The following is a 26,031-nucleotide window of genomic DNA, read 5'->3' as shown; positions in this document are numbered from 1 at the left end:
ATGGCAAGAAATCCTTTTTGGACTGTGCTATTGTCGGCTGCTCTTCTTGCATAAATCTCCATTAAATCCTCGTAATTCCGTTTACATTCTGAGCAGGATGCAAACAAAGGCTGGACCAGATACCAGTGTAGACACAGAGATATAACTACCGGGGACTGGTGAACCTACACCCTGCTGATCTCTTGGAGCTTGGTGCTATTTTACGTAAATTCCAGTTTTTAGTTAAAAGTGTTTTTTTTTCTGGTTCCAATGTATGAAATCACAGTAATTACTGCTAGGTTTAATACAATGAGCTGACTGATCCAAAATCATTGGGTTAGTGCAATGTACATTGTAGAGATGCACCGCTATTGATAGCTGTGCAAAGACTCAGCTGGATCAGGTATCAGTGATGAAATGCCGATCTGGTTGGGAAGCCAAGTCTAAAGTTGGCACATAAAAGAATAATACGACTTAAGACGCTTAAGAATTAATCACTGGGATCGAAGTATTGGAATTTGGGACTGAAAAAGTTGGATCGGTACATCCTTCATGAATTCAAAAAAATCTTCACTCCAAATCCGTTAAAGCCGATAGAAAGCTAGAAATTGGACCTCGAGTTAATATCTTATGTAAAACTACTGTTTCCAAAGTCAACAAAGAATTTTCAAACCCAATGAATTATTCAAGTGGATTTTCTTTTCTGATGCCAAATCAAATACAGCAGCTAATATCAAACTACATGGAGCGAGACCATGTCGCTTAACGTTTCCCTAGAAACCACCATGACATCCACATCTACATGAGTCGTGACTTTTTGATCTTCCAGAGTCAGACAGGATCTCCTAGGATGAACCATGTGACTCATGGCTCCTTGAAAATCTCCTTTTTCACTCTCACACTCGCTTGTGAAGGTCTGAAGGGAGCAGAATTCTCTGATTCATTTGATTTTTATTTGCTTTTTAATGAGCATGAACGCGCTTTATTAAGACATTTTAGTGTTAGTGTGCACATTCACATCCCTTTGGTCCACAGTGCCCTCTTATATTGGTAAGTGAGGCTTTTAAAGTGAAACTCCTCTGAAGAGAACAAAAGGCTTTCTTTTGATCCCTATAATTAGAGGCCAGCCTGAATCTTATCCATGCCTCAGCATAACAAGGGCTAATCATGAGGGGCTCACATTCTGTTCATTAAACTTAATTCAAGAGTGCGTGCCTCATTGATTGCTGTATGTTCAAAAGGATTTCCAGGTCAACGCTAAGAGGGTTCGCTCTTTTTTTTCCTTTTCGTGAGTGACGTTTGATATCGGAATTAAATGAAAATGGAGAGGTTGTCCGAGAACACTTGCACCATGCTCAAGGGTGTTGGAGTGAGAGGAGAAGGAGACGAGCCATGCAGCGCTGAGTCACACTCACCCACAATTCAAAGGAGAGCAGAGGGCCATGAGTCTGTGGGGAATGCCGCATGTTGAATAGGTGAGAGGGATGGGAATGGTACAGCACAGGAGATGTGACAGCACAAAGAGGTTAGAAGCAGTAACAAGCATGTGCGCACGCTTCCACACACGTACAGCACAATGGGGGAAAGTACATGTATGCCAGCGCAAATAGGTACTTTCATTTAATGATGTGTCGTGTTGTACTCCATTGTGTTCCAATGGGAAAATGTATGTAATTTACTTCAAATTGAATAGAAATAAGCAGTAATAATAGTAACCGTGGGATTCATTCTGCATGATGAGTACGTTCAATTTTCTTGTACTTGTGTACTTTGTGGCATTGGTACTTTATCATGAATGAAGAATCTGAGTACTTGTTCAGACACACACAAACACACACACACACACACACACACACACACACACACACACACACACACACACACACACAGTTACACAAAATACAGTGAGTATAAACGTGTACTTATGAGAGACAATCATATATATATATATATATATCCCATGTATTGTGCAGTATTATGATTCCTTATTTTATTTTCTGCCATAAATATGAATCCAATCCAATAGACACTACAAGGACACTATAAAAACAAACCTGCAATTCAGTACAATAACCATCCAGCAAGGACGGCCTTCTTGAAGGTTAGGATGTTCAGTTGTTGTTAGACTTTGTCAGAGAGGTGCTGATTCAACTCTCTGGTCAGTTTCAAGGCTGTACTTTGAGATGGAGTTGCACCGGATTGCGTGATATTGTGAAACGTATCGTAACGTGTTTGTCTCTGCTTTGATCTAGTATGAACAAAAAGCGTGTTTGTTGCGAGGTTTGTTGTATTGGATTGCCCCATACTGTTTACAAGTGATTGTGTCTGGGCCCCTGCGGCCATTTCAGGGGCCGTATCTTAATTGATCTCAGACGAACAAAGTGTAAACAGCTCTGAATGGGGTATTAAAAAAAAGAACACGATTCAAGTGAGTTCCAGGCAAAGGCTTCATCAATCTAATACGTGAGAATTTATTAATAGCAGGAATTTAGCCGTACTCAGCATCAAACTGCCGGGTAACTAAGTGCCTTCTAGCAACATGAGTGGCAGCACTGAATGCATTATGGAATGAAACACATTAGTTACCCACCTTAAAATGAGAGGAGACTTTTCTTTATACATTAGACATTACTTATCTGTGGGATTTTGCTCATCGCATGTCCCTTTTTATAATTCCTCTTTCAGTGTTGCCCTGGTGGGTTAGGTTATTGCATTCTGCACTGGACAATGTGCCAGTGGAAAAAAACCCTTGTATTCTTCAATGATCCATTTCAGCTGAGAGCTCCTCTGCAGGCCAGAGAAACAGCATCGTTGCGCCCCGTGTCTCGTTAGAACGCGGAGCGAGAGGGAGGTAGACCCATCCAGTTTGTGCTGCAGAACCTTGGGGAGATCGTAGCCACTTGTAGGTTCATTGCTGTGGGTTTTGATTTGGCACACTAGCCAGAGGTGTTAAATAATAAATGTGGCCAAAACCTAAAGGACAGGGTTACATGAACTTTCTGAGTTCATCTCTAATCCATGCCCTGCACTCCGTTTTCAAGTATTTATCTGATTTATAGATGTCATCTTCCCTTTTGACATCTCAGTAGAAAAATGCGGCGGTATGCAAGTCCTGTAATCAACAAACGGAGCAGTGGTATCAGGATGCCTGTATTAGCTTTAATTTTTCTTCTTCATCTCTAAAGCTAACATAATCTTTGCTGTTTTGCATACTACTGATGTAGCAATTGAATCATGCAGCCTTTTGAGGTTTAAAATCCCTGATCCATGTAGATGTAGATGGGTTTACTTTATTATGGTAAAATTCCAAAAGCTTCTGTGATGCCTCGTTGACAGACAGGACACATTAACTCCCTCCCTCGTCAGAGCCCTTTGGCAATATACATTAGTTAATTGGTTCAGTGTGGGATTTAAGGCATTTCTCATTGAAGCGAATGTATCAGTGTAAATTAACAAAACAAATGCTGTTTAAAACTTAGCATTTAAAACTAAATCTTAGCAATGTAATTCATGAAAATATTTTTTTTTGTGTTGTTTGACACATATCACCTTCTAAGATGCTAACAGTTGCTTATTTACTAATCCAGAAGTACAGAGCAAGATTACTGTTCATTTGGAGATGGTTCTTGTCCACCTGGTTCATCTAATTGAAACATTTACTCTCTTTTAGCTCTGTTTTTGGTCTCTACCAGCTCCTGAGGGAAATATCTGTCTATTTAGTTGCTCTGTCTATGTTCACTTGCTAGTTACTAACTGTGTCGGCTTGCTGTTTGGCTGAAAACGGGGCTATGGGGGCGGTGAGACTGAACCACAACAGTAAAGTTGAAGCCAGACATCTATACTGTGGGCTGATACAAACTATTAAGCTCCATAAAGCCGAGCAGAGCTCCAGTGATAATTCTCAGTAGGTTCATCTCGACACGCCAACAGAGGTGAGGCAGAGACAATAAGTCCCTTTGTTTTTTGTTTGTTTGTCCCTGCTGTTGTTTTCAAATGTGCTATACAAATAAAGTTGACTTAATTTGACTTGACTATGCATTGCAATTTCATATCCACCACTTCACTGACAAACTACTGCGCATTAAAACCTTGCAATTGGGATGGTTCATTAGCCCACACTCGTAACCGGAATATGTCAGTACAATGCTTACCTTAATGGCAGCTGGCAAGTCCCTTTGCTGCAACTCCTGTTGTTTTTAAATGTGCTATAAAGTTGACTTATACAAAGTCATATTCGCCGCTTCATTGACTGCACTAACACTTTGTAATGGCGCATGGAATCAGTTGATTGCAGCACTTGGGCGGCAAGAACTGAGTAGTCGCAGTAGCTTATAGGATTGGTGGATTTTACGGTTGCAGTGCTTGATCGGCAAGAGAGTAGGCCCACGGAGTAATGGGATTGGTTCAACATGTGAATGTTTTGAGGAAATACTCACATTAGAGCTACAACATATGGCACTAGTGGACCAGGAGACTAGCTGTTAAACTGCTTAGAAGAAAATGGGGTTCCTGCCAAAGCCTTAGCCTTGGTAATAGCGTAGGATATGTATTTCCACTGTACATACGACAAAGAGCCGACTCATTAGCTGCTGTCTCGGTGAATAAACCTGGTTCTCTACACTCAACTGATTTCATCATTCGATGTATTGGGAAAGTAAAGATGTGCGTCATCTGCAAAGCGATCAATATGGGCACCGTTGCTGCAGATTACGTCGACTAGAGGAAGGAATGAGTAAAGGACACAGCTTGTTATCTCTCTGAATATCTCTACTCCCTAAGCAGTCAAACCTTTTCCCCTTCTCCAGCTGCAGTTTGCATACAGATGACATCCTTATTCCCCAAACTCCTGCTGATCAAGTGCCTTTTATCTCCATCTTGACATGGAATACTTTTTGTTTTCTAGAAGTGTTCAAACCTTTCAACTTCAGTTTGCACTATGTACTGTTTTACTGACCCTCTTTTGGTGTGCTCACCTCACATTGCAAGACTGAGAGTCTTTGTTGAGCTTGTGGAACCAGGACTGCTGGGCCTGGCGGCATTCTGCCCTTGTGATCACGCCGTCTTCATCCAGGTCCAGACCCAGGAACACTGTCCGTGCATTGTTTCTCTCCTTGGCAGTCAACAGGCGCACCATTGAGTTCTAGAAAAAAATAAAAATCCAAACAATGTTTGACATGATGTGACCTGGATCTACTCGTATTAATCCCCTTCCCTTTTTATGGTTCAGATCTTAGGTATTTTACGGATGATTTCTTTGGCCTTAATCACATCAATCACATTAGCCCCGTCTGACATAATCTGCTAGTGCTGCTCTTCCCCGTGCTACCCCAGAGTCACACACAATCAAATTGCAAATGTAAGCTTCCAAGCTAAGGTGCAGCATTTAAATTGTCGTAAAGTAATAATAAAAATGATTAAGTCAGGTAGGTGGATGCAAGCCAACATTTCTGTAGCATTAGACATGCCATCAGTCTCAATATAATGTAGTCTTTGTGTTCCTGCGTTCTCTGCAAGGCTGACTCGAGAGTATTTAGCCTGAGCAGAGGATGGCATGCCTTTGCCAGACAGCTCACACACCAACTATGCTTGAAGATAACGATCATTGCTGGTTGCATTCTTTAATTTACTGTGGCAGATATCAGCACTTTGGCTAAGACTGACTGCTCTCTCCTTTTGAATGGGTGACCTGTATGTGTGATTATTACTATTATTTCCTTTAGTATTATATACACCCAGTGATAAAAACAGTAAAAAAGAGAGCAAGAAAAAAATGAGAAATATCAATTAAAAGAACAAAAGCGAAGGAAAAACACATTCAAGCATCCAACCTACATCCACATTTATAAATTAACTTAAAAATGTTGATTAAAGTAACAATAAGAGAGCAGAAAATTGTCTTCTCCTCCTCTCAGATGTGTACACTTAGGATGAGATTAGCTTGAGTTATACCATCGCCACGGAAAGCTCTGCACTCTGATTGGCTAAACGTTGTCTATTCATTCAGGGTAAACGAGAGAGGAGCAGGGAGAAAATCAGCCATCAAGCAAACAAAGAGGCAGCCTGTGAGAGAGAGAGAGTAAATAACTTTGTCTCTGCTGGAAAAACAGGTCTAAGAGTTATTCTCTTTTATTGCTGGAAGAGTATGCTCACGATTTCAGAGCGTCTTTTTCTCCAAAATTCCTGGCTCAGCCTTGTAAACCTCTACGGTTTTATTTGATGTTGCCTAGCAACACAAATGCCATATAATCTATGGCTCAGGAACTGTATTACTGTATATCGCCAGGAAAAAATGGTTGTATAAGCGTCTAAGCAGGATAATAAATTCCAGTTTTGTATGTTCCATGTTTGTTATGGATGATGCTTTATGTCGGGTGGTTCTAAGCCTCATCTTTAGTGCGAAATAGTGTCCGCAAGTCCCAACATGGCTTCCTATATCACTCTTATAACACAACAATGTGTGCACGCAGAGCAGAAATGCTGCCTGGCGATGTTGCTTTTCGGCTTGCGTCATTGGCTCTTGATTCTCAGGCTCCCTTCAACTCCACTCATCATATAAATAAGGAAGAAGCATACAAGTAAAAGCACCATGAGAATCTAACACATAGAACAGTACAAGTAAAAAATAAAGTTGTGAAATTTGATACGATATGATAGTACTTCACCTCCGTACGAAACTTCTTCAACACCGCCAGAGACTCAAAGTAAAGGAAGTCGGACCATTCAATTTGACCCTTCTTCTCAGGATCCAGTGCTGCAAACTGGGCCAGGACTTCCTCCTCTTGCTCATCAGTCAGGTCCTTATCAAACAGCTGCTTGGAAGCAAAGTGGCGGTACTGCAGCAGCTCATCTGACACCAGACATGACTCTACAGCGGCAAGGAACAATACATCACATCGGACCTAATTAGTCACCGAGATGCACCACCAGATGTCATTAACTTATTGTGACTCCTTCTTTAGGAGGGACCACCTCCCAATGTGCGCCCTTGCATCCAAGCTGCGATAAAATACCACACATGGGCACATAATGGAATTACTCCGACTGAGCGATACAATAAAAATGAATAAATAAAGTCAACACAAGTGTGGATAGAGTACACAGATGTGTTTGATGTTGCTGTCGAAATGTATTTTCTACCCCGTATTCGATGACTCACCTGGGATGATCTTGCACTGCTTGAAAGTCTCCATGAGGCTGTACATCTCTTCGTCTGTTAGGAGTAGATTTAGATTATCCTGCAGAGGAGGGGAAGATGAGGGCAAAGCATTACACAAAATATTTGATCATGCAATTACACGGAATTAGTTCCAGATGGGCCTTTTGTAATTAGCCACAAGCATACCAAGTATTGGATTGTGAATTCATATCAGCAACCGCTCTCTTTCCCAGGTGATTCACATGATTTGCTGTTCTATCGCTCATTCTCTTCATAATTGTATCATTAGTAAAAACAAACACCAACAAAATAACTGCCACAAAAAAGATATTTATGGTAAATTTAATTGAATTTGCTGTAACCACAGAGTGCCATGACCAGGCAGCAACCTCCGGTTATGAAAAGTGAAGCCAATGTGGAAGTGTCTTAACACAGCATTCTCTCTAGTGGCCATCAGGGGGCGACTCCTCCACTAGAAAAATTAAGTCTGATTATGTGGACTTCACGAAGTCGGCGGTGCAGTTTGTAGCCACTTCTTAACAATCCACGTCCACAAGACTTTAAATTTAACAAACGTTCATATAATGAGAAAAATTATGTTGTAAACTTTGCTAGCATATGCTAGTACATGTGTTTTTTCCACTAACAATGTGAGAATCTACTTACCAACACCCATAATTAAGAATTAAGAAGTATCAAAATTTTATGTGGCGAAAAAAAATCTATGGTGAATGATTTATCATAAAAGTGGCATGATGAAACTTTAATGACTCTCCACGGATTACGGAGGCAAATCAATTTCAGTTTGTTTACATAGGCCTTCATTGCCGTTACAATCCATCAGGACTTCATAAAATCCACATTATGAAATCTAAATGAAAATGCACACCTGCCCACCATTAAAAAACAAATTAAAAAACCCCGGAGCTCAGCAAATAACAGAGAAACCAAAGATATGTCAACATAAACCAACAATTATTAGAAATGATGCAGCAACACCAGATACAAGTATGACAGTATGAATCTAAATAATAATAGATGAGACGTTCAGGGAGCTGATTAAAACACGACTCAGACGTAACATGCCTTCGCAACCACACATAGGCGCTGACCGAACTCCCTCACCTACCCTCAGCCCTTTTGCTTTTACGTGGAATTGATTGGCTCACAAACTCGGCCTCGTTATGAGAGCTGAGCAAGTGTGGCAACAAGCTGCGTGATGTCCTCCTGCATTTCTTCAACCTGTCATCAAGATTACACTAACTGCCAACACCTCGCCACCCCGCTGTCTGCAACATTTACAGATCAAGAGCGTGTACTGTATGCTGGGCTCGTTATTCTTTGATTAATTTATACTGCCTTGAATACAAGACGGTCGTTGGTACACTGAGCTCATCTCCCTCCTATCATCTGTGTGCATTCATGCCCCATTCAGGCATGTTAGCAACATGAGCCGCTTCCCTGGAGCCTTTGTGCTTTCTCGCCACGCAGGTTTCCATGGATCAACAGGGATCGTGGTTACACCTGCTTGTGCCTGCTGCCATTGCCCGGCTCGACACCCACTGCTATTATTTGTATTATTATAAGTCATATTTATTTCATGATTACTGCTATCATCATTCTTTTTGAAATAAGTTTCTGCCATATGGATTTTGTTATTATATTATGTTGTCTGTACAGATGGCTTCATAGAGAGGCTAAGCTCCGGCCTGGACCGCATGGGACCTTATTTAAAAAAAAAAAATATGCATGGCAGTCAATGGCAAGACAGATACTTTTTTGTTTGAATTGTGACATGATTACAAATATGATGTTTGTCAATTTAAAAGATAATTTTACACTTCAACAAATTTACATTTTGTAGAATAACTGCCGATGTAATGAAAATACGTAACCAGAAAGACAACACACCCAAAAGTGTGGTTAAGTGGCATCATTGGGCAACAAGAGATGTTTTCACTTCATATAAAAAAAAAAAAAATGATATAAAACTGCGATAAAGTGCAATTTTTTTGACTTGCAAAATTATCTTGTAAATCACACAAACATCACATGTTTAATTATGGTACAATTCAAACGGGACAAACAAATGATTTGTTTCCAATTTCCTAATTATTTCCGAAATAAGGTCCCATGGGGTAGTTACACCAGCAGGGGTGTGACTTAGCCTCTATGTACAGTATCACAAATCTGGAAGAGGGACCCCTTCTCAGTTGCTCTCCCTGAAGTTTGATCCATTTTTTTGTATTTCCATATTCAATGTGAGGGTCCAAGGACAGAATATGTCATATACTGCTATAGCACTCTCCGGCAAATTTATGATATTAGGATATATAAATATAATTTAACTGAATTCCACTTAATAATGTATTGGACATGGGACTATTACTCATATGAAGAAACTCAATAACATATAATTATCCGTCCCTTCCTTCATTAATGTATTAATAAAGTATAAATAGTATAAATAAATATCTAAATATAATAAATATAATAGTATGTGCACTCAATAATGCAGGCATATCCTACACATATGCATCCCAAAAGGCTATTCCAAAGTCAAGGATGTGAAACACGGAACCAGAATGATGGACTCTGCAACACTCCCAAAAAGAGTGTCAGTGCACTGCGTCCTCATTTCAACAGAGTGAAACTGTTAGTAAAGTGCCTCAGCTGAGCGAGAGCTGTGGACAGAGGGCCGTTGTTGACACGCTGGGAAAAAAACCCTCTCTGCTTTCTTTTACATTGTTTTGTACTCATTCTCTAGTGGCCGTTCTCAGCAGTTTCTCAGTATTTGTACAATCACCCAAGCCATTCAAAGGTCCTGCATAGATACAGTCATGGAGACCGACGAGCCCTGAAGTGAATGCACTCAATGTAACATCACAATGCCTGGATCTTGGGGTGGCGCTGACTATTCGTCGAGGTTACCTGAGACGTGTGAGTCAAACAGAGATGGGATGAGAAATGTCAGGGAGCCTATTTTCCTCCAGTCCCGCGATGTGATTACCCCGTTGGTGTGCGTGCTGAGAGGAAGGTGCACATCTATATGAGCGTGAACTTGTGATTTTTGAGAAATGCTTGTTTCATTTCAAGCATTCATGTTCCCCTCACCTGCCTGGCCCTTTAAGAAGGAGTGCACTTCCCCCATTTGTGGGCAACTTCCCCCCGCTGTAACCTTAGTCAATTCCCAAGAAGGGAATCTTTACTTGTTTCTCAACTCCATTAACAACATGTATGCTTTGGTTTTGCCTCTTGGGAGGGTACATTTGGTTAATGTTGTTTGTCGAAGTGCACTTGACTCCCAATTGGCTCCAAATGAGCCGGGAGATTGATGCCACCTAGGTTAAAGTGGTCCTGATTCCTGAGATTCTTCCTGATTGGACACAGGCAGCAGATGGCGGGGTATAAATGGTCATGGAAGACAGCATACTGGTTGGCTGGTGCTTTTCACTGCCCAGGAAACTGGGGGAAGGCCACTGCTTCATGAGGAGGTATCCTCAAATACAACAGCAACCCCTTCAGAGTAAAATATGGCATATGATCACTGCTGAAGTGCCATAGATAACAATGTCTTCAACTCTATTGTGTCACAGCGTTAAATGTGAAACGCAGTGATTACCGCAGGCAATGTATCTCAAAGATAATAGTGTTGAAAGTGCTTTTCCATCTCTCATGCTCAGTAATCTTCTTTATTCAGATCCACACTAGCTTCCACAGAGTAGCTGCTTCTTCCAATTTACAATTTAAAGTCAAACAGCGTATGGGTCACAAAGTAAGTCAAATGGCTCCGCGTATGAAGCAATTAATAATGATGGCCTGCAATGGAAAGTGTCCCAAATGCACAGCAGCAAATCAACAGTAAAAACAATCAGAGAAGAAAATACGAACATTTGAACTTTTTTTTTTTTTTTTTTTTAAGTAACTCTTTGAAAGAAACTTTACATCAGATATGAAGCTCCTTCAGATCACTCGCACCCACTGATTGATACGTTACAATGAACTTTCATGAATTGGGGGGGGGGGGTTTAGCTCAGGAGGTAGAGCAGATGGCAGTTCGATCCCCGGCTCCTCCTAGCTGATGGTGTCCCTGAGCAAGACACCTCACCCTAATTGCTCCTGACCAGCTGGCTGTCGCCCTGCGTGGTTGACTTTGTGAATGGGTGAATGTCAGTCATTGTTGTAAAGCGCTTTGGAGAAAAGCGCTATATAAATGTGGCCATTTACCATACTGCCAATCATACACCCTGCTATTTCACTCATCATGCTGGATTGAAGAAGACTTGAAACTAGAGATCGAGACCATAAACCCATGTTTACTGAGATAACAAATCAAGTTAGAAGCAGGGTCATGTTTTCATAGATTGAGTGTATAACAGGACTTAATTTTGCAGCTGGAAGAGTGCAGCTGGTGGCCATTAGAAAGAATGCATGTCTAAGGCACTTCCATGATTCTTTTTAGAACCAGAGGTTGCCTCCTGGTTCCAGTTCTGCTTCCAGTTCCCTCTTGAAGTTTAATGTCTTGTTTCTTGTTTGTCTCTTTTTGTTTATATCATACATATTGTAGTTACTATTTGTTTATTGTCTTCAATGTATGCACCTTATTCGCCAACATAATTCCTCGTTGGTGTAAAATCCATCTTGGTAATGAATTTGTTTATTATTCTGATATGATCATTTGAGATTACTTTCCAATAATATCTCTGATTTTCCTTGGTCTTCAATTGCTTTCACAGCTTAAAAGTCAAAATAATGTGCTGTTTCCCTTTGCATCATTCCTCTTATCTAACCTTTGTTTTTTGTTTTGTTTTGTATTATTATGATATATTGCAGTGCTCACTGTGCTGCATTATATTAATCTCCTGATGAAATTAAAATCTCCACAGGAATTCATAAAGTAGCCATCTATCTGCCTGTGGCCTCATAGTGAGATTAATAAAAAACAATCAATCAGTAATGAAACAAATCGATCCTGTCATTATTCCTTGTTGTTCTCCACCAGACATCGATTCTGTGCATCTGTGCATCTCTAATCCACAGTGTAATTATATTCATCAAGCGTTACGTCGAGTAACACCAACTGTCTGCAAAACAATGACACTACCCATCTGCTATGGAAGCTATAATTTCTTTTGTCTGTCTGACTTTGATCTAAACTTATTTGCAAAAGATTAGAATCTTTAAAAATGATTAAAGGGTTTATGCAACACCTAACTGTCAGCATCTGCAAAATAGAGACAAAAGGTTCCCGAGGGGGGAAAGTATAATAATAGCAACGCATTCTAATCTTATTCTGGCAGTTTGCACAAATACTTATTTCACACAATCCTGTTTAGAAAAATGACAGCATTGATTATGTGTTCAAACAGCTTAAAATAGGCTCAGTGCCAGAGGCTGCAGTTTAAAAAAAGAATCAGTATTTCTACCTGCAAATTGAATCAGGTGACTTAGTGGAGTAAAAGATGTCACTCACAATGACATCATTGAATTTCCAACTGCACGTTTTTCTTGAAAAAGCTCTTTTGAGCCTGTATACTGGCTTCCCAGAAACGCCTTGCAGCTACTTCCTCATGGTGGACACAAAAAGGACTCAATATAAATGCTCGCCTTGCTCCGTGTCTTTGCCGCGTTCGGCATGTCAGCTATATGAATGCACTCTTTACTTTGACTGAAGCGCTGCCCCGGGATCTTGGCCCTCAGGACCACTTGCGAGCTGTAAGCATTAAAAAATAAGTCAGCGCTATAAAGAAGGGTCAGCTCGTTCATGGACCCGTCCTCCATCTGATTGGCTGACGCTGAGCCATACAGACAGTCTGCTCTGAAGGCTGACTGTAAATCCACTTTCAAGGAAACTCAGTCCATATGCCAGCAACGGTCTCCAGTGACGGTGTGAAATTAAATGTCAGACACGACGGAAAAGCGGCGGGATTTGTAGCTGACAGACATGTGCAAACAAAAAAAAAAGGCAGTTCCTTTAACCAAGAGGACTCAAATTCACAATTTGGATAAAACAGTTCTCTCCCCTGAACTGTCTCCTTCCGCCCCCGTTCCTCACACTGCGAACAAAGAGAACCTTTCACTGCCCTCTCTCTCCGATTGTGTGAAAACGTCCCCCTCTATGCGCAACTTTGGCAAGTGATTTTGCTTCTCAGGGGCTGACGAAAGACAGCGAAGCCCCCACTCCACTCTGAAGGGTCCTCCAGCAAAAGCACTCAACAGCTGTTTATGCTTGAATTAAAGCAGATTTCATTATGCCTCTCCACAATCACCGGAGAGTCATCGGTTTTGGCACAGGCCTTGAATTCATGATGAGAAGCTGGGAAGTTTGTTTTTTTCATTTTTTTTTAAAACCACTGAAAACTCCCAGAACGTTGTCTCACTTTGTGTGACCTCCGGTTGAAATAGTTTCCCAATAAAAACTTGAAGGCATCACATTTGTGCGGTAGCTGCTGTCATGGAACAATGTAGGCCTACGCTGTCCTCATCACCAGAGCAGAAACATATCTCGCCTGTGATGCACCCAACTGAGGCATTAGGCAGAGCAACTGACCTAGTATCAGGAGAGAGATAGTCCACACAGGACAGGTGGTGTCAAACAAACACGGGACTTTCAGCCAGGAGACTGCTGTTCGTGTCTCATGCCAACTAAGTTGACAATTTGTCACGCCAGGCTTTAGTCACATGACTCATCTGTCACTCGATAGCCACGTGAGCCGTCAAGTTAACATCAACCACATTAATTTCCTAAAACTACCGAAGCTGTTTAGTGCCTTAACCCAACTTCCTGTGAAGACGGGAAGTTTTATTTTGAAAAAACACATGCAACGAGTCTAATTTCCCATCACTTTGGAACATCTCACATACTAAACAGCAGTCAGTTGCCCGTAACGACAAGTTAAAAGAATAAAATAATTAGAGTGAAACGTCTACTTTGCGACCGCGTCAGTGTTCATTAGAACTTTTAATTAACAGCATATTAACAAGCTGTGTCATGTCAAAATGTACGGCAACAACTGTTGATTTCACCAGCTGTTATAACAACTGTTGTCGGCAACTCTCAGCTGTAGCTAATTAATGTTGCTAAATCACAGTCAGTGACGCTGAAGGAAACGGGGCCATCGTTAATGACATTAGTTCCACCTGTGCTTTTCCTGGTACGACATATCAAACCGTCTGCTGTGAGAACTGTTGAGTGGGTAATGCTCTCGGCATGTTGGCGTACATTTACCTTCACATCGTAATTAACGCTGCACGCCTTAAAAGCTCTGAATCTGGACGTCCAGGAAGGCTGGCTGCTCTTGCAATGAATTGTGGGGCGGTGTGATCTCCTCTCTTCCGTAAAGGACGGTCTGATGTATCCGATGCTAAAGGAGATCTGAAAGGAAGCTTTGGAGCTCCTTTCTTTTGCATTTAGAGAATTCAAACGACTCTTATCATGGCGGCCACTTGTTTACTTCTGGGTCACTCCCTTTCCCTTTCGGATGTCTGAGCTCCTCCCTCCATCCCTCAGTCTGGGCCCAGCCACCCTACAGAGGAAGCTCATTTCAGCCGCTTGTATCTCTGACCTCATTCTTTCGGTCACTAGCCAAAGCTCATGACTCAGCTCCTTTTTCACCACAACATCCGGTACAACGCTTGCATCAGGGGAAGGTCCACCTTAACATTCTTGTGTTGCGCAATAAACCTCATCTTTGTAGCATTTGGATGATCTGGCCCGGGTCGGCCTTTATCCTGTTCATGATGCTAATTGTTTTCATGGAATCACTCAAAATGTCCAATCTCAGAATGTTAGAACTAGAATGTGAATCCCACCCAGTGAGGTAAATGGTAAATGGCCTCATTTATATAGCGCTTTTCTCCAAAGCGCTTTACAGGAATGACTGTCACTCACCCATTCACTCACACATTCACACACTGACGGCGGAGTCAACCACGCAGGGCGACAGCCAGCTCGTCAGGAGCAATTGGGGTGAGGTGTCTTGCTCAGGGACACCAGGCACTTAGCTAGGAGGAGCCGGGGATCAAACCAGCAATCTTGCGGTTGCCAGCCGAACGCTCTACCTCCTGAGCTAAACCCCCCAGGTATTAATTAAAAAAAAAAAAAGCAGCAAAATCAAGACAGAAGAAAAGAAAAACGCAGTTGAAATAATTCTCCTGAAATCCAGAAGCCAAAGGAACGATTTGTATTTTTGGGGGGTTTACCTCCATGCATGAAAACTGTGAGCTGTGCAGACTTACACAATAGTAGCAGCTCCAGCCAGTAACAGTGTGGGCCGTGTCTCTCATCTCCTGCAGGGCCTCGGCTCGCAGGTAGCCCAGCTCCCTCAGGCAGCCGTCGTGGAACACCCGAGTGCAGATCCTGCAGGGGAACAGGTCGTCGGCCGTCCACACCTCACACACGTCGCACATCTCATCGCTCGATGGCTGGCGGCAAAAGTCAGAGTCAGATCTCGTCACGATACGAGGACTACAAAAACGCAGCTTCATCTCCTATCCATCAAAGCTGAGTGTGGTTTTATGCTGGGAAGGGTATTGTGTAATGTACTAACAGTATATATTGAGGTCTCTTGGATAGATTATGTAGTCTACAGTGCCTTTTACATGAAAATGATAACTGTGTCTTTGTCTACAACAATGTGTTGGTTGTCAAATTCTCTCCAACTTCTCTTAGACCCCATTTATAGCCAGGACAAACTCAGCTGTCAAGCCCGGGGAAATGGATGCAGAATGCTTGACTGGTTCACCACACAGAGACACTGTCAGACAGTTTCCATACTTGTTCTTATTTTCTAATCTCTATGTCAGAGCTATGGCACCGGCCTCAGGGCTGCAAACACATCAAGGATGAGACATTGACAAATGTCCTCAGTCACACCTTATCTTATGGTCCACCTCCTGTGATCTGATGACTTCATTTACATCAGCAAGCTCCCTGCATCATAGTCCCAGCCCAATCTCGGCTGCCAAGAGGGATTAGAGCTGATAAAGGTAATTTGTCAACTTGTAAGATGCAGCATTTTACCCCAAAAAACAAAGACTAAGAATTAAAGTGGACCTACAGGCTACAATTTTCATTATACCAAATAATACTGTGTGTATGTGTTTTGGATATAACAAACAAAGTACTGACTTTAGCTGCTCTTCTTTTCCTAAAGATTGTACTAAAGGAGAGGCCATGGGATCAATCAAATTCAGAGGGTTCCTCCCCTTGGGAGCATGATTGTGCACAGCAACTTTCCTTGCAGTCGGCCTGTGTGAGGTATGTTAGGTGCACAGTTGATATTTGGGGCCTGAGGTAGCACATTGATTGGCAAGACCGACTCTTGGGAGCTCAAATGTCCTAGCTAGCCTAGATTTTTATATTACCGGCATACAATAGAAATAAATGAATGAAGATATCAATATAGGCGACATGAATACAATATAATAAAACAGGCAACTCAACACAGGATAAGGTAAATGATTTAACATTTGTTTGTTCGATATTAAGGTGGGGCATTAGTTGTTTTTGGCACAGAACTTTTAACATCAATGCACTGACGTACAACTGAGTGTCATCAGTATAACACTGAGTGACACCATGGCTATGGAGAAGTAGGCATATGAGAAGAATAACAATGGTCCTAAACTTGACATTTGAGGTACACCATACCTATAATATATTGATCAAATATATATACTTATGTTATAGAACATAAGGAAGCAGTTGCTCATGGAGATACAGCACTCTTAATGTGAGAGCAAAAAACATAATTTATTGCCATACCAAATAAACTCACCTATCAGGATAATTAGCTGGGCAAAACCATCCCATGATATTTCTTTACACATTTGTGTTCAGTTATATATATATATATATATATATATATATATATATATATATATATATAATATTATTGCAAGGTAGACACTTATTTCTTGTTAAAGCGCAGTCGGCAGTATTACTCTTTGCAAAATAGAAAAACCTGATGGTGTCAGTGCTCCCATGAACTCCATCCCCTGTTCAGCATCACCCTGAATATGGTCACCTCTCTGAGCCACATCCAAAGCCGCCCGCCCACAGGAAGCTCACGGTGAAGGGCTCTCATGCATAACAACAACACAATGCATCACGAGTGTGGAAATAAAAGGCCTTGCAGGATTAAAAAACAACTTTATACTCATACTTTTTAACCCTTCAACAAGGGTGTTTCAGACTGTCCTCCTCGAGAAAACGACCACATAGGTCGTGTGTCAAGCACCGAATTACGACCATATGTTACGTTTCAAAATAGCGCGCCCTCTAGCGGTCAAGTAAATATCGACACTCCGGTGTCTCAGACGATCGCCCCCCGTCAATCATCGGCAGAGACCCCCTCCACACGTCGACCTAACCCTAACCTTAACCACTACTATCGTTGCGGAAGAATCTCCGCAATACGCTCCCAGAGGTCGTATTTGAGGACGTGACAGACTACCTATTTGGTCGTATGAGTTGGAGGGCTTGTTGGGGTGTTTGGATGAGGTAGAGTTTTTCTAAGAGCCTGGCTAAATTGCTTCTTCATAATGCCTAACTTGAGGGAGGAAATTAGCCATGCTGCTGTTGCTATGGAGATTCTTTGACATCTTGCAGACATCTCTTTAATCCCAGGGCTTTATTGTGTGTGTGCTTTTGTCAAAGTAAAGGATATGTTTTTCATATTCCTGATTTATAGAATACCCTGGCCATGAATTAAGATCGGACTCATCATTTAATACCTTCTCCTTATTTGCTAGCTCCACCTCCACAGGCTGGTCATCATCTGCTTCCCTTTTGGGCCGCACGAAAGCAGGCGGCGTGAGCTGATGGCTCTTGTCAAGATCCTCAGGCTCCACTCCTTTCCCGTCTCGTAGCCTGGACCACGCCTCTTGGTTGACCTTACACTCGTCCCTCGTTGGCGCCGAGGTCGACGGACCTGCGTCATTGTCCGCTTCCTCTTCAGCGAACTCCTCTGCGTTCTTGTCGTCCGAATTTGCTGAGGGTTTGGCCGGACCGTCGCTTTCCTGTGCTTCTCCCTGTGCCGGTTTGGCCGGAGCGGGGCGGTCCTTGACGCCCGCTTGGAAGGCGGAGACGACGGCGTTGCATTTCTGCACCTTCTGCACCTGCTGCTTCTTAGACATGAGCACTCCCATGGCTACAGACGGATGGAGAAAGAGACGGAACAGTTACAATAGGTATGCTGCATGTACAGTTCATCAGTACAGGTATTATCCAAGGTTTAACATTGTATTTTTATGAATGTTTAACAAAATATTCATGATTAAATAAGCATCAATAAATGTCAAAGTGAAGAGACTGTACCTGTGTATCATTTATTTACTTGCAATATGTCAAAAAAAGGTAACCCGGGAGAAAATGTGTTTTTTAATATATTATATATTGATAGCAGGTAATCTTTAGGAAACAGTGGTGCACAGGAGAAGTTTGCCCTCAGGGCTTTCTGCCAGAAAGGGTTTATTTTAACCCAAAACATGATCTTTTCCACAAGCTAACCGAGTAGGTGTGTTGCCTAAACCTCAGGAGATTTCTGGCAGAGGCCTAGAATAGCAGGCTGTTAGGACTGTGCAGGTGTGGTTTGATCAGCAACATTGGGACACAAACCCACAGCTGGCATCAGTGATTCAGACTGCTTGATAAATGCTTCATGGGGTACGAATAAGGTCTGCCCATTTAAAACCAGAAGAAAAACATAAAGACAATCAAGTTGATACCAGGTTCTCAGGACCTTAAACTAACCTTGTATTGAAGACGAATACATATAGACTGAAATGCCTATACAGTGATGTCAGATCAATCAGAATCAGTGATCAGTCATTTAAAGAAGGATAACTCATCATAGTATGGATGATAAATAACTCTCCAGTGCAATTATGTGTTTCTTGCAAAAGAATATGATAAGGACAAGGTGAGGACAGAGATGCACATCTTAGAGTTACTGAATGTGCACTCACTGAACAGCTCGGTTCCTTTTAAATCGCCCCAAATCTCTTTCTATCAGCAACAATGTCCCTGAACGCCTCTCGTTATCACTAATAAAACCCTGCCCATCTGCTCCCGTTCCCACATTTCTGTGACTCACTGCTGGTATTTCACTGTTCCATATCCATGAAGGTGTGGATGTTGGCTGAGATTAGATTTTTGCTTGAATGGTTCAAGCAACGAATACAAAAGTGTAAATAAAGAAAGTCGGTCTCACACTGAACAGAAAAACACCCTTTGCATATTTCTATATACTGTACAGCAGGTATGAGATTTTGTCAGTTTGGAAAAAGTATACCAATGATAATTTAGCTCAGCAGAAAATTAAATGTATGTTAAACGTGTGGGTCTAAAATTACAGACTGACACTGGCTTCATCACACTTCAGCTCCCAACTACACAAATTACTAAATGCCAGTAATCAATTTATTTCTACAGAATTTAAAAATTAAAAAGGTGTTTTCACTGAACTTTAACAAAATATGCATTGACACTTTCTAATTTAACCCCCTTGTAGTAATTTGTATTTATTCGTCTCAGCTTTTAGATCTGCCTTCATCCTCATACAATGCAGGTGAATGGAACCTTGTCTGTGGTGCACACAGCACTGACAAGGCGTCCCAGGACTTTTGAAAGCCTCATAGACCTCACCGTGAAGAGTTTTCATTGGAACTATTTTTCAACAAATAAATAGCCCCTATAAAAACTGTTGACCATCAACAAATGTTAAGAGCCTTGAGTAATACTCCAAAGATGGAAAATGTCCAACATTTATGTTTTTAATATTGCAAACGTTCTGCAATGTTTCACACAAGGGAGCTTCAACATTATGCTGAGTGAGGTGTTTCCAATCAAATTTCCCCAACAAGTTTTCCTAAATTGGTCAGGGATTCATGCTCACGTGACCTTCTGACCAAAGGTCATCCTCTTCAACCTGCAGGCCAGCAAGGGACATCACCTGTTTTCAGCAGGTTTCATTAACTTCCATATTTATGTCAGGAGGCCAGATTTTGCTATGAGCTCAGAGAATAGGGAGTTAACTTTCAGTGTGTGTGTGTGTGTGCGTGCATGGGGCATGTTTCTTTTTTAATGCCCCCACAATGCTCATGCTCTTCATCAATCACAGCAACTTGCTGAGTTCAGCCGTTGATATCTGCTATCACTTCTCCTCATTTCTGACTGTTCACCAAATGCAACGAGTCGAGACCAGATAGGACACGATAAGATCAACGTTATTGATCCCAGAGGAGAAAATAAACTTCACCCTCTCTGCAGGTTTTTAATGAGTTTTTGTCGCTTTTTGTCGCTGCAGAGCATTTGTCTCAAATGCAAAGAAAATTTGATTTTGTGGTTATTGTTTTAGTTTTGCAATAAAAGAGTGCGGTATACCAATTCAAAGCATATAAATGCAATAAGCACTTTATTATGAGACATTATGGCATGCCAGGTTTCCTTTATCATTGTGCTGAAATCTGCAACAACAAAAAAACGCCAACTCCTGCATTCCTGCACAAGTAAGGCAAAATCAACCGCTATAAGATGCAGTATACGGTGCAGCAAGAAAAACTGCAGAAACTGACTTCTCATTTCCATTTAAGTGAGACACAAGCGTGAATTCCATTATTGAAAACAGGCGCCTCGTGGATTCAAGTTGATTACATGGTACTTATGGTACATGTGTCTTTGCTCTCAAACGCAATCCCATCCATCCACACTCTCCATAAGTGCTGTGTGAAATTCAATCGCATTTATCTGGAGTGAAATGGGAGTCATTCCCTCTCTCTCCCTCCCAGGCGGAGACTCTAATAGCCTTCCAGGCCTTCTGTTCTCGGGCTGCTGGCGGACTCAGGTGATTCACAAACTGTAGAAGATACAACACTTTGTGTTTGCACAGACGTCAACGCCTCACTGCGTCGTCTCAGGTTTCATGCGTTTAAATGATGCAAACAAAGAAATCTATGATACAAACAGTGGAATGACATATTACAGATGAATAAAAAGCGTCTTGCGGTCTTTGTTGTAGTTTGTTTGCTTTCTTGCAGAGGCAAAGCGATCTTTTATTGATTACCGCGAGTATCTATGTTGGCTGGTGTCTTTCAAAAGGGGGGGGGGTCAAAGGTCAAGCCAGCTGAAGCATACCACTCCTACACCTGGCAGGGAGTTACTAACGGTGTCCCAACCATGTTTTGGGTCTGTCCACACTGGGAAAATGATGACTTCATGAAGTGTACTCCTCAATAAAAAAAAAAACTCAAATGTGTTGTTGATGAATCTGTTTTACCACAGTGCAAAATAAAAATGGAAGAGGTGCTCAGAGTTGGACAAAACAATTATGGTGAAAAACCTTCGGTTATATTGTCAGAAAACAAACTGGGAAAAAGCTGCTTTTAGGAAATGAATACTAGCTGCTGTGTTTTCCTCTGTCTTCTTCAAGGACAATCACTTCATATAAAAGGTCAGGCCTCTTAGTAAGCAAGATCCCCTGCAGTCTAATGAATGGCAGCAGGATGCTGAGAATATACAATGATTAAAATACACATATGCAGGACTGTGGGATACTGGAGCGGCTGTTATCCTAACTGCAGGAATGAGCTCAGTGGGGTTGGCTAGGATTAGTTTCTAGGCTGAAAGGTTCTCTTCCATTATTTTAATGCAGGAGTAGCTGGGATTACTTTGGGGACATCAGGAACAATGGAAATACGAAGGTGTTTCAATGTGATGTCAAGTCACAAAAAGTAAAGAATTTATATTCACAGAATCCAAATGCGTCTCTAAGAGTATTGCTTTCTGGAAAGTTGTGCTTTCTGTCAAATGCACATTGTACACCATTTTAAGATATATTTTGACAATTTAGCATAAATGATAGAGACAGGAAATATGTGGAGAGAGATGGAAGGGATGACATGTAAAGGCCCTTGGCTGCACTAAAAAATATATATATTTATTTTTATTTTATTTCACCAACATCAGTAGGATTCAACCTCTTGGAACCATGAATCTCTGCACAACATTTCATGGTGATCCATCAAGTACTTTATCAGTCTGAACCAAACCAATGGGCTGACATTCTTACTGACGCTTAAGGTCGGTCCACAACGTTGTGATAAAAATCAAGATAGCACTCGCTTAGATATACTTTGCAGCACTTGAATATATAAAAAACTCTTTGCAGAAGCGTTTGCTAAGTGCTCATAAAGGCACTGTAAATACAGGCTATATGGTGATCGTAATACAGGCTGGCAGACTGATTATTATAGGGATTTAATTATGCACTGGAGTGACCTTCCTACTCTCGCTCAGAGCAGCACAGGCACAGACGGTGACGGCCTTTAGATGCCGCAGATGCCAATTTGTTAACTGCCACCCTTTTCCCGCCAACCCAAGGGGTAAAAAGGCAAGTTTGAAAGTGTTTGCATGCTTGAAATGTATGGGTTATAATCATAATAATATTAATAATGGTATGGACGAGATATTGGTTAAATGTCACCACAGCTGGATCCTCAATTACCATGCATGCAGATAATGGGCCGTACCATTTTAAATGAGATAAACAACGATAACCAAATTGTTCTTTAATGGCAAGCAAAGTGAACAGGCTTCATAAATTCTAAGAAACAATAACAATAAACTAAGTGCTATTATAAGCCCAGAGGTCTTCGTACACTCCATCAAATCAATGCCGGCAGTGAATAGCACAAAATATATTTTCATTATACTTTTCACTTTTGATAGCAGAAATACCTCTAGGCCAAAAAATCTCATTCATCCACTATCAAGAAAAGCATGTTCAAACAAGGAAAGAGGGGACAGTATTTTCCTGCATTATTAATAAAATATAATCATGCCCCAACTCATTTTTCACAATTCAATAACATATTTTAATGGACATGTACACTCATGGATATGAAGAGGAATTATATGATGCCAGAGGGAAGATGGAGGCAGGATGCTCGAAAATAATGTACTTACAATTTGCATTCTTTAAGTGAAGCAACTGCTGACGAGGGAAATATCTAAGTACACAGAAGACCTTGTCATTTTCAGGTTAGCTTATGAATTTTAAATAAGGGCCTATGGGATTTTTTTTCTCTCTCTGTGTACCAGTCTATTCTGACAGAAATGGGTCAGTGCCTGGCTTTGATACCTTCATTTATTACATGGCGCTAAGTAACCTGCCACTTAGTTCCCTCACAAGCCTGAGATCATCACGCCTTTGCCACGACGAAGCGCTCAACCCTTTTCCCTGCCTCACTGACACTGTGTGCTTTCACAATCACACTCTTCATTACAGTCTGATTTTTTTTTTGTAGTTTTGACTATCGTTCCCATCTGTTATAACATAATTGTACTCACCAAGTTCATTGCTAAACTCTGCTAAAAGACACCTGAGGGGACAAGAAAGCCAAAGACAATCACAGAGGTGTTAAACACGCCCCCAGGTTAGCCAAAGTCATCTGGAAGACACAATTGGAAAACTTGATCATTTACTATCCAAACTGCCTATTGGATTACAACCTGATTTAGTAATTTGTTGTGTGATGAGTAGTGTTGGGTTTTATCATTAAATTAAGTAAATACATTACTTAATCAAGTGCTTACTTACTTCGACAATTGGGGCTTTTCCAACCTTTACATGTTTCCTACAGGCAGTTTGTTCAATGGTTGGTATTGTTGGAGTTTGGTTTGCAATCAGTTGACATTACATACGTTAGCTTGGGCGAGGATGCCAACCTAGGTTAAATATATTTTCAACCTTCCAAACCAAGACCCTTAAAGGTGCAGTGGGGTGAATTTGGCATCATCTAGCAATAAGGTTGCAGATTACAACCAACTAAGACTTCTCCCTTGTGGCAAGCGTGTAGGAAAACTACATTGGTGGATAGAAAAATGCAAAAACCTGAATGGCCCTATCTAGAGACAGTGTTTGGTTTGTCCATTCTGGGCTACTGTAGAAACACGGTGGCCATTGAGAGGACCCATTTTATATGTAGATAAAAACTGTTTATTCTAAACTCAAATGCTGCATTTTAAGGTGATACAGTAAAGAAACACATAGGGCCCTAGTTTCGTAGACCAGGCGCAGTCAGCTCTCAGCGCACCTGCGCCATGCCGACGGGGTGTGTCCGCCTGGACTTTGCAGGCTCGCGCAGGCTCGCGCAGGCTCGCGCAGGCACACGCAGGCACATGCAGGCACACGTTCCATCACTCCCACCCGCGCAAGTGGGAAAGAGGGAGGAGAAGAAGGCGTGAGTGGGAGACGAGGCGTGGACTGGGATTAATACAGCCGATTCAGATCTTCACCAATCAAATGAGCTCCTCTCCTCACCTTTAATGCGTTAGGGGAGGTTCAGTGCAAGTTCCGTCACTTGACAACCCGATGACAGAAGCAGCGCCGCTGCTCCCACCACGCGCATCACGCGCTGTGCGCACGTATCATAATAATAACATTGCCGATATTATAAAAAACAGGAGAGAGAAAGGGAGATGTTTTGGTCCGAGAGGCTGAGTTTCCGTTACGCGTGCCATCCGCCTTTGATCTGACGTCAGATGTGACGGGACAATCTATATAGATATAAATTCACGTGTTGATTCAATTAGTTGCATTAAATAGTGTTTGTTGTGATTATTTATTGCATTTAAATGTGCCTGGAACTGTGGAAACCTGCCTGTGAGGTCTCGGTGACGTGTGTGCACTGCGCGCCGTCAGCCAAACTTCCACTCCGCCAGCTGTGATTCGCCTTGAATGAATGGACTATTTACACCTTGCGCCTTGCGCCAAGAGTAGACCAGGTTGGAGCTGGCGAGCTTTCAGCGCAGTCTCGGCGAGGCTTTTTGCCACAAAACTTCCGCTACGCCAAGCTGAATCTGTGACGCCTCCCCCTGCCGTGCCGCCACACCCATCTTGGCGCAGGCGATCCACCAAACTGCCAAACTGACCGTGCGCAAGGCTGCGCGGGTCGAAACTTGCATTACGCCAGCTCCGCCACCCTGCGCCGCCCTGCGCTGCGCCACGAAACTAGGGCCCATACTTCTTAATATATTCTATTTCTGCCAATAGATCCTCCTTAATGCTACACACGTTAGCGCATGTTCATGCATGCACAAATATATGTGCATCTACAAAAAAAAGAATTGCATTGTAGAAACATAATGATTGATTGTTGGATACAATTTGAAACCAAACATAAGGTATTTGTGACTGTGCACAAGTGCAGGCTGTCGGCTAAAAGTCTGTGACTGACTCTCTGCCAGCTATTCTATATTGTCTTATGTCGTCTTAATATGATCTCTTTATATCAATATTTCTACTTTCTAAACGCTTATGCAGGTGCTGAGAACAAGTATTGTTACAAATATTATCATAATCATTTAAATTGTGGAAAAAAAAACTAGGCACAGTTTTACAGATATTTGCTCAGGACAAACACTGTTGTGTGCTAGCGTATAAACATTGTGTGAACCGCGTAGCTTCACTGTTGGATGGGACTTTGCAGTGCTGCTAAGTTAACTTTGGGGCTAAAATTAAACTAGCTGTTGATGGTATGAAATGTATCCTAACTGTAGGCTGGCTGGCATGTTTCATTATAATGTTGGTTTGTTGTTGAGCCGAGGAGCCTTTGAAAGACCAAGGGCCCTATTTTTGTGGCGCAGCGCAGGGCAGCGCAGGGTGGCGGAGCCGGCGCAATGCAAATTTCGACCCGCGCAGCCTTGCGCACGGTCAGTTTGGCAGTTTGGTGGATCGCCTGCGCCAAGATGGGTGTGGCGGCGCAGCAGGGGGAGGCGTCACAGATTCAGCTTGGCGTAGCGGAAGTTTCGTGGCAAAAAGCCTCGCCGAGACTGCGCTGAAAGCTCGCCAGCTCCGACCTGGTCTACTCTCGGCGCAAGGCGCAAATGTCCG

At 42.0% G+C, this 26,031-nt stretch overlaps 1 protein-coding gene across 2 annotated transcripts in view; it reads right to left on the bottom strand.

Annotated features, from left to right (window-relative positions):
• phf24 (PHD finger protein 24) overlaps positions 1 to 26,031 on the bottom strand; it is a 33,750-nt gene that overhangs the window by 3,923 nt on the left and 3,796 nt on the right. Inside the window, exons 2-7 of one of the 2 annotated variants that reach the window (XM_084034529.1) lie at positions 17,873 to 18,288; positions 15,374 to 15,559; positions 7,136 to 7,214; positions 6,642 to 6,844; positions 4,953 to 5,119; positions 1,395 to 1,427 (exon numbers count right to left, since the gene is read on the bottom strand). In XM_084034529.1, coding sequence (XP_083890655.1) covers positions 1,395 to 1,427; positions 4,953 to 5,119; positions 6,642 to 6,844; positions 7,136 to 7,214; positions 15,374 to 15,559; positions 17,873 to 18,286 — 1,082 coding nt within the window. In that variant the 5' untranslated portion in view covers positions 18,287 to 18,288. The remainder of the gene's footprint in view (positions 1 to 1,394; positions 1,428 to 4,952; positions 5,120 to 6,641; positions 6,845 to 7,135; positions 7,215 to 15,373; positions 15,560 to 17,872; positions 18,289 to 26,031) is intronic. The other variant, XM_084034530.1, reaches the window with a different exon arrangement.

This window comes from Eutrigla gurnardus (genome assembly GCF_963514095.1).
Source record: "Eutrigla gurnardus genome assembly, chromosome: 19".
Classification (NCBI taxonomy): domain Eukaryota; kingdom Metazoa; phylum Chordata; class Actinopteri; order Perciformes; family Triglidae; genus Eutrigla; species Eutrigla gurnardus.
This window is presented reverse-complemented; position numbering and strand designations above follow the sequence as displayed.